Source organism: Puma concolor, chromosome C1, assembly GCF_028749965.1.
Source record: "Puma concolor isolate L17-30 chromosome C1, mPumCon1.1.hap2, whole genome shotgun sequence".
NCBI classification, from domain to species: Eukaryota; Metazoa; Chordata; class Mammalia; order Carnivora; family Felidae; genus Puma; species Puma concolor.
Genome location: NC_141674.1, coordinates 72990328 through 73003422, shown reverse-complemented (window position 1 = coordinate 73003422; position 13095 = coordinate 72990328). Strand labels below are relative to the sequence as shown.

General features: G+C 42.2%; 1 protein-coding gene across 5 annotated transcripts in view; it reads left to right on the top strand.

Annotated features, from left to right (window-relative positions):
* Positions 1-234: 234 nt before the first annotated feature.
* The window catches only part of COL24A1 (collagen type XXIV alpha 1 chain), a 404519-nt gene continuing 391658 nt past the window's right edge, over positions 235-13095 (top strand). For 2 of the 5 annotated variants that reach the window (XM_086717446.1, XM_025934829.2), the window contains exons 1-3: positions 235-377; positions 842-972; positions 10797-10861. In XM_086717446.1, the coding sequence (XP_086573572.1) occupies positions 917-972; positions 10797-10861 (121 nt within the window). In that variant the 5' untranslated portion in view covers positions 235-377; positions 842-916. Of the gene's footprint in view, positions 378-429; positions 606-841; positions 973-10796; positions 10862-13095 lie in introns of those variants that run through there. The other 3 variants (XM_086717444.1, XM_086717445.1, XM_086717447.1) reach the window with 3 other exon arrangements.

The window sequence follows — 13095 nt, the reverse complement described above, 5'->3', positions numbered from 1 at the left end:
GCAAGCGGAAAACATCAAACTGGGGACTGCCGGAAAAAAGGACGAAGGAAGGATACTAGTCACCTACAAGTTTCGGGGACGACGAGGGAGGGTGGCGTGGGAAGCTGGAGCGTCGGGGCGTGGCCGGGGCGGCTGCGGGCCCAGGGGCTTGCGGACCGGGCGCGGGAGCCGGGCTCGGGTCGGGGGTAGGTTGCGGGGCGGAGGGGGAGGTGTGCACTGTGTTTGGTGATGTCATTGCAAGTCAGTGAGCGGTGAAATTTAACACCGGCCGGATTTGCTGCGCTCCTCTTCTTCCAGGGGAAGCAGCCGGCGGCAGTCAAAGCTGAGCGCCTGCAGTTGCCACCGGCCCCCTCGCACCAACTAGATCTCCGAAGTGGGTGTGTGAGCTTGTCTGACAAATGTTCCGGCGCGGGTTGTTTCCAAGGACTTCCCCCACCCTTCACCCCCTTCATCTCCTTCCCTCCCCCAACCCTTCTCTCCTCCCAGGCCCAAAGCTGAGGGCTCCACTGGAGTCACAGAGTCGCCTTTGAACCGCAAGTGAACTCGAGGGCTGCACTCGCGGCCGAGCTCCAGCTGCTGCCGGCGCCCCGCCGCCTGCCAGTGAGGTCTCGCCTCTCGCCCGCCCTCCCAGAGGAGCGCTCCCCCCCGGGCTTGTCCGTTACCGAGCTAGGGAACTAGAAAGCCTAGCTCGCGTAGATCTACCCTTTGCGTGCTATTTCTCCCCCCCCCTTCCTATTTCCCTCCTCCCTTGTTGTTGTTGTTGTTGTTGTCGTTGAGGTTTTTGGAGCATCGTTTACATGTGAGTTTTTTTGTTTTTATTTTTTTCCTTTTTCATGGCCAGTACCTGCACCCTTAGCAGTTCGGAGTTGCCTTCTGTTTTCCGTTAGTGCTTCGCTGCAGGGACAAATGCATACAAATGCATTTAGGAGCCCACAGGACAAGGCGTGGAAAGGTCTCCCACACGGCAAAAACGTAAGTAGCCCAATCGCCAGGATGCAAGGGCTAGACTCACCCCTCTCCCCAATCCCTGGACCCACTGGGCGGGTCGGAGATCTGTGCTCCCGCTCCTTGGCACTTTTTAAAGTTGGGAGCCGGCGAGCAGCCGTGGCATCCTCCCCTTGTCTCCTCAATTTGTAAAACACCGTGTTTGAAAGGAAGCCTCCTGCCAGCGGATCTCTCAGTTTATGCTAAAGAGGTCCTGCGGCTGGTAAGGAAAAGCTCGCTGGCGCGCGTCCCGGTTCCGGCGGCAGCGGCTCCCGCAGCTCCCGCGGCTCCCGCGGCTCCCGCGACTCCCGAGCTGAGCTCGGAAGCCCGCCGGGGCTCCAGCTCCCGCCGCCCTCGCGCCCTCCTTCCTTCTTTCTCAGGGCCCTGGCTGAGGTTCTGCTTTCTCGCGGTGCTTGTTCCGGCGTTCAGCCTGGGGATTGATGGGGTGCTGGCGGTCCTCTGGGCTCTGTGGCCGCAGCCTGGACCGCGGGGAACAGACGTGGGGCAGGGGGGCCGGAGCTGGGGAGAGGGTACCGGCAAAACCTCGGGCATCAGGGCGCGACTGCACTCAGAGGCAATCTCCTCTTGTTGTTAGGAGGCCAACACACGTGCTGCCCATCTGGGGCTGAGGCTGCGTCCTGCTCCACCGGCCTGTCACTGGGGAAGGGGCTGGACGCGGGGGCGGGGCTGCTCCTCCCGCGGAGGGTTAGCGCAGGCCCCGACTGGCACCCCACCTCCTCTTTGGGCGCTGGTACCTGCTCCCACTCCCTCACTGGGATCAGAGAGTGGAGGGGGGTGCGTGCCTGGGCTGGCTACCCTGCTTCCCCGGGAAGAGGTCAGTGGGTTATGCAAGTTTGTTTCTGGCCCCGGGGCGGGCGGGACCAAAGTGGCTGTGGTCGTTCTCTCCCCCAAGCTGCCCCTTGGGAGAGTAGGTGGGAGGTGGGCAGGGGGCAGAACCGACCGTGCCCGCTGAGGGCAGGCGGAGGGAGGCGGGGCGCGGAGAAAGACCGCCTTGTGGCAGTGTTTGTGTGCACATGTGCTTCCCAGCCGCGTGCAGCCGTGCGTGGCTGGGGCTCGCCCTCTCTCTCCTCTGACCCCTTGGAGCCTGGGCGGCTGGGCGGCTGGGCTTCCGTGCTACCGAGGACGCACCTTCCCACGCTCCCGCAGCCGGACGAATCAGTGGGGAGGAAGGCTTGCAACGCTGGGCGTGGGTCCAGGTGCCCGCGACCAGGGAGGTCCCGGTCCCAGAAGAGGTCAGGCAATGCTGGTCACCTTCCCCAGGGCGGCTCACGTGGGTCGCACCAGCTTCCCAGGCAGGTTTCCCGCCACATTTCTGAAGAGCCCCTCAGCATGGACCCGCTTGGAAAGCCGGGCTCCAGGCGCCGCGGATCCTGCGGGACCACTCGCATCTTCCTGCTGATACGGGCGGGTGGAATGGTAGAATGAGCTTCAGGTCCCCGAGGGGAGGCTCCAACGGGAGAAGCTGGGTGAGGCCCTCCACCGCCTGTCCGGCCGACGCCTCCGCGTTCATCCCTGTGCCCTTCTTGCGCTCCCGGCCAGCTCCCAACCCGAGGGTTTTCCCTTGGACACTGAGTAAGACCTGCGTCGCTGCCCAGCCAGCCATCCGCGGGTTTGGTAGCTTTGCTCCATCTCGAGGATTAAAGCAGATCTTCTGCTCCTGGCCTCTGTCTTGTCTGGTTTACGCTTCCCTTCCAGACGCTCCCAGAAAAGGCCCTGCATAAATTTTTGGGCAGTTTGGGGTTTGTAAATTGGGTCCAGATGATTGGGGGGAGGGAGGCAGAGAAACGAAACAGAATGGATTACACCAAGGAACTGAGGAAAAATTAGACTACGTGGAATGGGAAAAGAACCCTGTCAGAGAGACGCTGGGGTTGGTTGATAGAGGATTGTGGGAGAACACACTGGTCTAGAAGGCCTGTCTGCCAGGGGGTACCTTGCAGCTTCCTTGACATCCAGCTTATTCCACTACAGTTGTCAGTGAGGGTGGGCTGCAGACAATTAAGAAGTAATTCAAAGAGGGGCGCCCGGGTGGCTCAGTCGGTTGAGCATCCGACTCCGGCTCAGGTCATGATCTCACAGTTCCGTGAGTTTGAGCCCCGCATCGGGCTCTGTGCTGACAGATTAGAGCCTGGAGCCTGCTTGAATTCTGTGTCTCCCTCTCTCTCTGTTCCTCCCCCACTCATGCTCTATCTCTCCTTCAAAAATAAATAAAAACATTTAAAAAAATTTAAAAAAAAGAAGTAATTCAAAGTTACATCAGATTGCAGCCCCTTATACCTCCAACTATACACATGCCAAGTAGGGAAAAGGTAGTTGCTGATTGATCTGAGAAAACTGTTTCTCAAAAAAAAAAAAAAAAAAAAAAAAAAAAATCCAACTTCCTTAAAGAATTATGCGTTCTTCAATTTGAAAAAACAAAAACTGCTACCAACCCTGTAGGGGAGGGGACTTGGCAGAAGCAGCTGATTAGCTGATGATAATGTCAAGCCACTGAATTAAACCTTAGAGTTTCTAATGAAATCCTTGAGGTTTTAATTTTCCACCATCCTCTTGTGGTGAAGTTTTTGTACGAGCAGGAGCAGTTTTTTAAAAATCACAATTCTGATTAGTCATCCAAAAACATTTACAGTTTTAAAACTGGATCCTTTGTTTCATGGAGCTGCTTTTTTTTTTTTTTTTAATGTTTATGTATTTTTGAGAGAGAGAGAGAGTGATCTCAGACACAAGTGCATGAGTGGGGGATGGGTAGAGAGAGGGAGACACAGAATCTGAAGCAGGCTCCAGGCTCTGAGCTATCAGCACAGAGCCCCATGTGGGGCTCAAACCCACAAACTGTGAGATCATGACCTGAGCCCAAGTTGGACACTTAACCAACTGAGCCACCCAGCTGCCCCGCATGGTCCTGCTTTTAGGCGAGTTGCTTAATGTGAATTTGTGGAAGTAATAAAGGGAGATTAAAACCAAAAGTCAAGGTTAGATACTATCCTTGTAATCACAGGGTTTCCATAACCAAGGTGGGGGGCGGGGAGGAGTTTTGAATATAAACATCTATTTCCTAGTTGGCATGAAATTCTATTCTTTAAAGTTGCTTAGTTATCTTTGCTATCAAGTAGATGTTTAAAATAAAACTGATGTCTCAAGGACAGGTATTGTAAATTATGGAAAGTAATTTTGAGTGTTGCTTAGACATTCTGCTTGGTAATCTGTGAAGTGACAGGAGAAAAATAAATTTTATCCTGGGAGTTAAAATAGCTGTGCTACTTTCCTTGCCATGCTTTGCAACTGTGACTTATTTTAGAACTTGTAACTCTGAATGAGAAGTGAAGACCATTTCCTTTTCATTCTCGTAAAGGGCTAACATTATTCTGTCATTCATTCACTCAATCATGCACTCATATATTCAACAAATGTTTTCTGAGCGCCAGCTATGTGCCCAGCATTGTTCTAAGCAGAAGGGATACAGTGGTGGAGCAAGACAGAAACACAATTGCTGTCCTCCCTATGTGCCCAATCTGGTATTGGAAAAAGAAAATGAACAACCACGTATAACAAAAAGAGGTAAAGGTATAGACAGGAGGACACCTAGCAGTCCTGGGAAGGTGGGGTGTATATGGAAGGGTAATCCTGGAAAGAAAGGCTCACCAAAGGAAATGAAATCCACACAGAGACCTAACTGGAAAAGGCATGGAACTTTCCAGACAGAACATTAAAAGGCTGAATGGTGAGACAGCACAGTTCATCTGAGGGCCTGGAAGAAATGAAGTTGGGTGAAGCACACATACTTGAGAAGGAATGACCAGAGCTGAATCTGGAGACCAGAGACCAGATTGTGACAGGCCTTTAAACCAGGTTACTTTCTTAGCTAAACATACGGAGGTTAGGATGACCTCACTCCTTGGTCTTGGAATCAGTGTGCGTGTAGAAGACACTAGAGAAGTTGTATGTTTATTGAAACTCAAGACCACCTGATAGTCTTACTAACTGAAGATTGACTCATTCATTTAACAATCTTTATTTAACAGTGCTGTGTGTCAGGAACTTCGCTAAGGCTAGGTAGCAATCATTTTAACAATCTCTGTGGTATTACAAGGACAGACTAGTTGAGGTATTTTTCTTCCCTGCTACTGATTGGACTCTAGACATTTTGATCCCTTGAAGTCCTTAGGCATTTATCTTCCCCGTACTTCATAAATTCCCTCTACACTTGGAAATTAACCAAAAGTTCTAATGCTTCACGCTGCATTAGTTACACAAGTACCTACTGAGTTGAACTGATTGAGAAAGTCATTGTATGTAAGTTAGTGACTACTCCCTGAATCACCCAGCTTTATCCCCACTGCTGGGATGAGAAATGATTTTCAGGTATTTAAGGAATAAAGGACAGATTTTTTTCTATTTCTGTATCTTTGCAACAAGTAAAGTTGTCATAACAAAGTTTTTGACTTGTAAATGTAGTGTAATGGAAATTGTTGAAATTATCTATGTATATCACATGTGAGTGGTTTTCAGATTATTTTGCCTTTTCCAACTGGTTTAAGTTAAAATCACCAGCTCACAAAACAAATTCCCTATTCCCGAGATTTCACAAGTCCTTCCTACTATTCTAACTTGAATCTATGTAGGAATGAGCTTTAGTAGCCTGAAGACATAATACCTGAGAGTCTCATGGGCAGCCTAAACAAAAAGATGCCTGGGATTCCCTTAAAGTAACTAAAACCCTTCAGAAAAGGAGAAAGTTGAATAGCTCTAAGAATTATTTAGGGAAGATGCCTGGGATGGATATTAGTTCCTTAAATATTCTGAGTATGGTCTTTGGATATCTATTTCCTGTCTGATCCCCTCCAGGCCTTCACCTCTCACATGTCTGGTTATGTTTTGATTGTGGCTTCTGTCACACTGAAAATGTGGCTAGCAGACCAGACACACAGAGTATTTCATATTTTGTTAGAAATCCTCAGATATTAAGATCATGGGTTATATTTTCTGAACTTTTATTGACTGTTACCATATTGTTGACTTCTTTTAGATCCCGTCTGTTTTTGTGTAATGCCTGAGTATATGTTCTGGTTAGTTTATATTAGTGACTTACAGTCCAGACATACAGAAAAGTGAACAAAAACAGACATGCTTCAAATATTTGAAAAGTATTCAGGGGGCGCCTGGGTGGCGCAGTCGGTTAAGCGTCCGACTTCAGCCAGGTCACGATCTCGCGGTCTGTGAGTTCGAGCCCCGCGTCAGGCTCTGGGCTGATGGCTCAGAGCCTGGAGCCTGTTTCCGATTCTGTGTCTCCCTCTCTCTCTGCCCCTCCCCCGTTCATGCTCTGTCTCTCTCTGTCCCAAAAATAAATAAACGTTGAAAAAAAAATTTAAAAAAAAAAAAAGAAAAGTATTCATATTTAATATACCAACTAGAGTTTTTGTTGAAGTAAATATGTGAACAAGTGAGCAAACTTAGTAGACTATTTTAGGTTACATAATTAAGAGAGTGAGTATTGCATGGAACTGTAGGAAGACGTTTCCAGACTTGTTAAATATCATGTCTATTATATATGGTGATTTATGGAATATCTTGCTAAATAATTTGATCTTTGTCATCTAATGCTAGTATACTAACAGGAGCCCACCACACACAGAGATTTTGAGGTTTTATATTTGGAATGTAAAATATGAAATTTGTATTATACCATCACATAATAGAGAAGTTGCCAAGACTCGGGAAATTGAAATGACCCACCCAAGGTCACAGCGTAAGTTACAAATAGAAGCAGGTTTAGTATTTTGACTCCAGTGTAGTTTTATTTTCTTATTAACCATGTTGTTTTCTCTCCAGCTTAATACGGGTTTAATTTTTAACTTATTCAAGGACTCCAGCAAGACTTTGCACTAAATGCATGCATAGTACAATGGGACAAGCACAAAGTACAGCTGATGCCCCTGAGAACTCTATTATCGGCTAATGTGGAAATGTGTATTTTTTCTTAATTAAGTGAATGTATAGTAAGTGTGATATCATGGGGGAGGAGGGCAAAACCAAAGAAATAAACAAGCCCAACCCAACCATTTTCCAGAAAGCTTGGATTTATTAGACATCCATTTCATACAGTGATGGAGTTTGGCTCTTTAACTGAGTGTGTCAATTAAGCTTGATGTCTTCTCTGTGTTCCCACTTCAAAGATGAGAAAAACAGTTAAAATGAAAAAAATGAGAGGAAGCCTTTCCACTTAACCTATCATAACAGATATTTTTAAGTTCTTTTTTCTCTTCTTTCTCTCTTTGGACAACCAACTAAAAGTACCCTTATTTTACTTTCCTTTTCTCAAGTGTTAAAAGAATTAGGTCCATAGGGAAGAATTGAATTCCTCATTCATTGGGAGATGTTACTGTTTCTCCTTTCCTTTTTAAAAATGTTTACTAGTTGTCAATTTCATGTAAGAAATAGATAAAAGGTGAAAACTTGTTGCTTGTTCAGATATTTACTTACTAATTAATCCTAAAAGGTACAATATATATGGGATATAATAAATTTACAATTATAGCATTAAGAGTACAGAATCCAGCCCTCTTTAGGGATGATGGAAACTTCACGGAGCAGATGTTATTCAAATTAGGCTTTGATGATACTTAGGATTCTGACAGGTGAAGACTGAGAGGGCATTTCAGACACTTAGAAGGTCTCTCCAGGAAATACAGTATAATGCGATATGGCTGGAGCTTCAGGGGAGGGTGGGGGGTGGTGGTTAGGAATAATGGAATCCATATTGCTATGGATATGGATATCCATATGTTCTTCCTTAGTTGGCTGTTAGTTTGGGGCATGATTAGAAAAAGAGAAAGAAAATCTCTATTTCAGTCATCAATCTCTACCTCTCTATTAGTCATCAGTTTTAATACATAGGTACACTTACATAATGTATGGCTCAACTGGTTTGTCATAATCCCCTAAGATCACCTGGCTAAGGGATGTTTGATGTGTTCAGGTTTTCCTGCCTTACACCAGGAATGGACTTGTTAGCATGTCTAGAAAGAACTTTATTTTTCATTTTTCTCCCCTGAGGTCATTGGGGAAGTCTATGAGTTGGCTGAATTGCTAAATGAATAGTGCCGGTTGCTGTACTCTTCATTAGTTAGCTTGCTCTGAACGAAAAAGTGCCCGTTGGGTTGTTTCTAAACTCTAAGTGAGCCAGATTACCTTGGGAAGTACAGCTGATGCCCCTGAGTGTTTCCTTTCACATTCCATTTTCTGCTAAGACAGCATAATTCTGATGTACTCTCCTTCGGTGATTATAATCCTTACTTTTTAGTCTCACTGATATATATCCTGTCAGTTATTTTGTTGAAATATAAATTTGAAAGGGAAAGAGCTTCTTTCTACTCAAAGTCTAGATCACACTGGGATCTATCCTGGAGAACCTAGAGATAGCATTTTTATCTCACACAGAGGTCCTCAACTTGTTTGCACAGTAGAACCAGGTGGGGAGTGTTTAAAAATCTCTGTACCACACACAAATTAAAATCAGAATCTGTGGGACAGGGGGTAGGGAGGGCAGGACCCGAGTATTAGTTTTTAAAACTCCCCAGCTGATTCCACTGTGCGGTGAAGATAAAAAACAGATCCCAAACAGGCTTTTCATCATCTCTTGAGCATCATCTGTTCCAGAACAGTGGTCCTCAGAGTGTAAACCCCAGACATACAGCACCAGCATTGCCTAGGAACTCTTTATAAATGCAAATTCTCACCCCCCACCCCAGACCTAGTGAGTCAGAAGCTCTCTGGGTGGAGCCCAGCAATCTTTAACAAGCCCTGAGGTGATTCTGATGCATAGCAAAGTTTGAAACCACTGATCTAGAGCAGGAGAAAAGGATAAAACAAAACACAAGGGTTGGATAACCTAATGTTGTGTCATAAAATTAGATATATGTGATTTTAACAAAATAATATTTGTGTTTTAAGTACAATGTAACTATAAATAGAAAATGTTCTAAATTCTTTTTTTCTCAGAGTTTGGTATATGCACAATCTATATTAGAATCTCCTACTTAAAAATGTATCCGAAGTGAGGATTCACTCCAAATTTATGATTCATAATCTCTGAGACAAGCCCAGAATTTACATTTTTCACAAGTTCCTCAGGGGGTTCTTTTAGCAAACTAACCATTGTTTTACATGGATGACACCATACATAAGAGTCTGTTATATGCTTCATTAAAATGTTATGGTTCAGCCATTTGCCCATATCAGTTGAGATTTCTGTAATTATTCAGTTAATTAGTTTATAGAGTTGGCGACAGTTTTAAGTATTCTATCAAAACTGTCTTATCAAAGCTGTGCTCTGTACTGAGCATGACCGTAGACTGCACATTTTTCACTTACTAAGATATGGTTAAGACCATTTTAATACAAATGATAGTTCCATTATACCAAAGAGAATAGTATAATTGTATATTGTTGGCCCACTTTGTAAAAGATTATCTTTGTTATGTTAGCATGCTCCTTATATGAGTTGATAAAGATAAAAACATTTATTATTGGTAATAAATAGGAAATGTGCCAACTGCTCTTAGTATACCAGGAACTTTTAAGAAAAAATGATTTTCAGATGGCTTTGTAATCACTCCTTACAGAACTACATTTTGCACAAATGTCATTTGAGGAGTCTCTGATTTAGAATAGAAAACAGAATCAGGTAATAAAATACTGTTTTCAGCAAGCTTATCATTCATTCCTTTTTGAATTTATCTCTGTGAATTTCACTTGGGTGGTCGATATAGCCAATTATGAAGACTCCTTAACAAAATCTATCAAAAGTTTGGTTATACTAAAAAAAGAAATCACAAAATATTTTTTCTTAGCTATCGATATGAATGAACATTTTGATCTGCGGTGATTGAGTACAATGCTCAAAATTACTGCAAATCAAAGTGTTTGATGTTGACATCTACAGGCCATTGCTGTTTTCAGAACTGAATGGAGTATCATGAATTTAGTGCAAGTGACATTCAAATGGCTTCAATATGATAATCAAAAGGATTTTACATATAAACATTTATTTAAACATATCACTGTTGGGGCACATGGGTGGCTCAGTGGATTGAGCATGCAGCTCTTGATTTCAGCTCAGGTCTTGATCTCATGGTCATGAGATCTATCCCTGCTTCCAGCTCTGCACTGGGTGTGGAGCCTACTTGAGATATCCTCTCTCTCTCTCTCTTTCTCTCTCTCTTTCTCTTTCTCTTTCTCTCTCCCTCTCTCCCCCCTCTCTCTTTCCCTCCCTCTGCCCCACCTCTGCTCATCCTCTGCTCTTTCTCTCATTCTCAAAAATAAATTACTGTTTCCATCAATTTGTAAACACTGTGGTTAAGTGACTATAAGTTATGTGGCTTTGTGTAAACATATTACTTTGTATAAAATTGCATGTATGATAATTTGACATAATATGTGATAATAATAATTAATAATATCATTTATACTTGTTCACATTTATGGAGTGCTTCCTGTGTGCCAGGTACTGTTTTGTGTGCTTTACATGAAAATTTTTAATTTACAAAAACCTTATGAGATAGATCTAACAGATGAAGAAACACCAGGGCAATAGAAAGTACTCCTGAGTCATACAGTAAGTGGCAAAGGTGGAATTAAATTTGGAGCCCTTGCTCTTAACCAATATGACTATTAAAATACTGTGTTAATTAAAATAATAGCTTACTTCTTAATCATGCACTAGAGTTCATTTTGGATTTTATATGATTTATAGGTTGTAAATATCCTCTAAAATCCACCCCCTTTGTTTTTAGGAAACTGCTTCTTCATTTTATTGTGCTATGTGTGGCAGACAGTGCTGTTCATGCACAAGAACAAGGTAAGAAAGCTACCTTGCTACGTATTTGCTTATATAAAAATTCTGCTTCCAAACAGCAAAGTATATGACTGTAAAATCGTCATAACCTTAACTTCAACATGCAACAATAAAAAATTCTACCCAGTACAATGAGAATGTAAGGGTGAAGAAACCAATTTTAGGGGGAAATATGACCTTTAAGAAATTACTCAGATCTTCCGTCTGTGAAATTGCTTACATTTTTTAAGCAAACTCTCTATAAAAGGGAAGTTGTGTACAGTGAAAAGGCTTTGCTTGTGACTTCATTTTAAGTGGGAGTTCTTGGGGGTGGTAAGCTGTGACTGAATTACCTTTGCACTTCTTGAAACAACACAAGCATATACTAAATGTTCCATCTAGATTTACATCATTAAGAAACAAAATAAAATTTGCATACCAGTGGGTTTGGGATTTTATTTGATTTAAATGGAGAGGTTTAGAAAATAATTCAATGTTTTCTTTTTGCTTGCTAGCTAGTTGTTCTGGTAGTGTGGTGATAGAGTTTCAGGAATCTATGTATACTCTAATTTATTTATTAAGCAACATTTTAAAAAGTATCTTGTATTTGACACATAATATCTTAATTGCCAGTGATTGAAATTTAAGTAAGATAGTGTCTCTGGCCTCAAAGTGTAAAAACAAGTGTCTTGTCAAAGGTTAAAAACTAAAACGCCAAAGTCAAAGAGAAAAACTATGAAACTATGCTGGATCTACAGACATACTACAGACATCACCATGTCCCCATTATTATTATCATTATTTTTTTACTCCTCTGTCTTACATTAGCAGGGCTGCCAAATTATTCATTCTTACAAAACCAATGTTTCAATTCAGTGACCAATTCAACAAGCCACTTGGCAATTTGCTCAGTCAACTAAATATCAGTAAGAAAGAGACAAGAAAGGGAAATATGTATAGGTAGCAAGAGGTTGCACAAAGGAAGGGGTGCTACTGTATCTGATTGACCAAAGTGATAAGTAGGTAAGTATTCTCGGCCAAGTAGCATGTAGATGAATTAAAATGTATCTTGGAAGGCATTTTCTAATTCTGTTTTATGGGGAAATGGTTAAAATAGGTCACATGTCACATATAACTTCATGAAATGCTAGTCTTACCGAGTCATTTCTGTTACTTTATTTTGCTTTAATTAACCATGAAGAGGAGAGAAACTATATCTTCTGGTTCATTGTTATTACTTAAACCTTCTGAGAACTTATCATGTACCAATCCCATGCTTGTAGAATATATATTCACCACTATCTCATCACAGGGTTTTTTGTAATTATGCTCGTGATAGAATTGCTGGAAATAAGGTTAAGAAGAATAAGTAACGACTCCAAGGGTTACAGGATAATAAATGGAAGAACTAAGATTTGAACTCAAGTATTTTGATTGTGAAGTCTACAAATTCTTTACAAGTAAGCCTCCTGGACCACAGAGAAGATCAGAAAGAAAGAAAATTGCCATTATTAGTTACATATATATTTTGCCGGCACTTATATACATTATTCTAATCTTCATAATGAACCTGCAGGATAGAGATTATAGATAAAGAAACTAAGGCTCAAAGAAGGAGCTTACTCAGGCTCATGCAGTAGTACTTGAATCTAGGCTATCTCTGACAACAACAAAAAACTCTTTTTTCACTACACATCTTCTTGCTTCATAATTGCCATCTGCTGGAGTCATGAGTTTAATACTTTACAAAAGGTAGCATTATCAAGATATTAAAAACCGAGGCAAAGAAAGATATAAGGAAAACTGAATAATTTTGAATAGATTTTTAAAAAAAATTCGGAACCAATGAAGGAAATAATATCTTTCAACCTTAAGATTTCATTTATAGAATACAAAATAATGCTCCTTTATTTCAGGGTGTACTTCACAATTTTTAGTCTCTCTATAACCATAACATTTTATTGTGAGTTCTTAATAAAAAGAAAAATCTTGTTAAAACCTCTTTAACATCCCAAAATTGGATACTTCTGAGTTAAAAAAAAATGAAATGAAAACAGTAGTGTGTTATCAGAAACTTAGAAGTACTTTTTTCCTAAAATAGATTTTTTGTTAAATTGGCATGACACAATAATGTAACATTTAATCAGGAGTTGTCACTATCACTAATTCTTCTCAGATACTCCAAAAGAATTTTAAACCTTCTTTGAAAAAGATTTTCCAAAAAAATACCAAATATTCCAACCATTTGATTTGGGTGG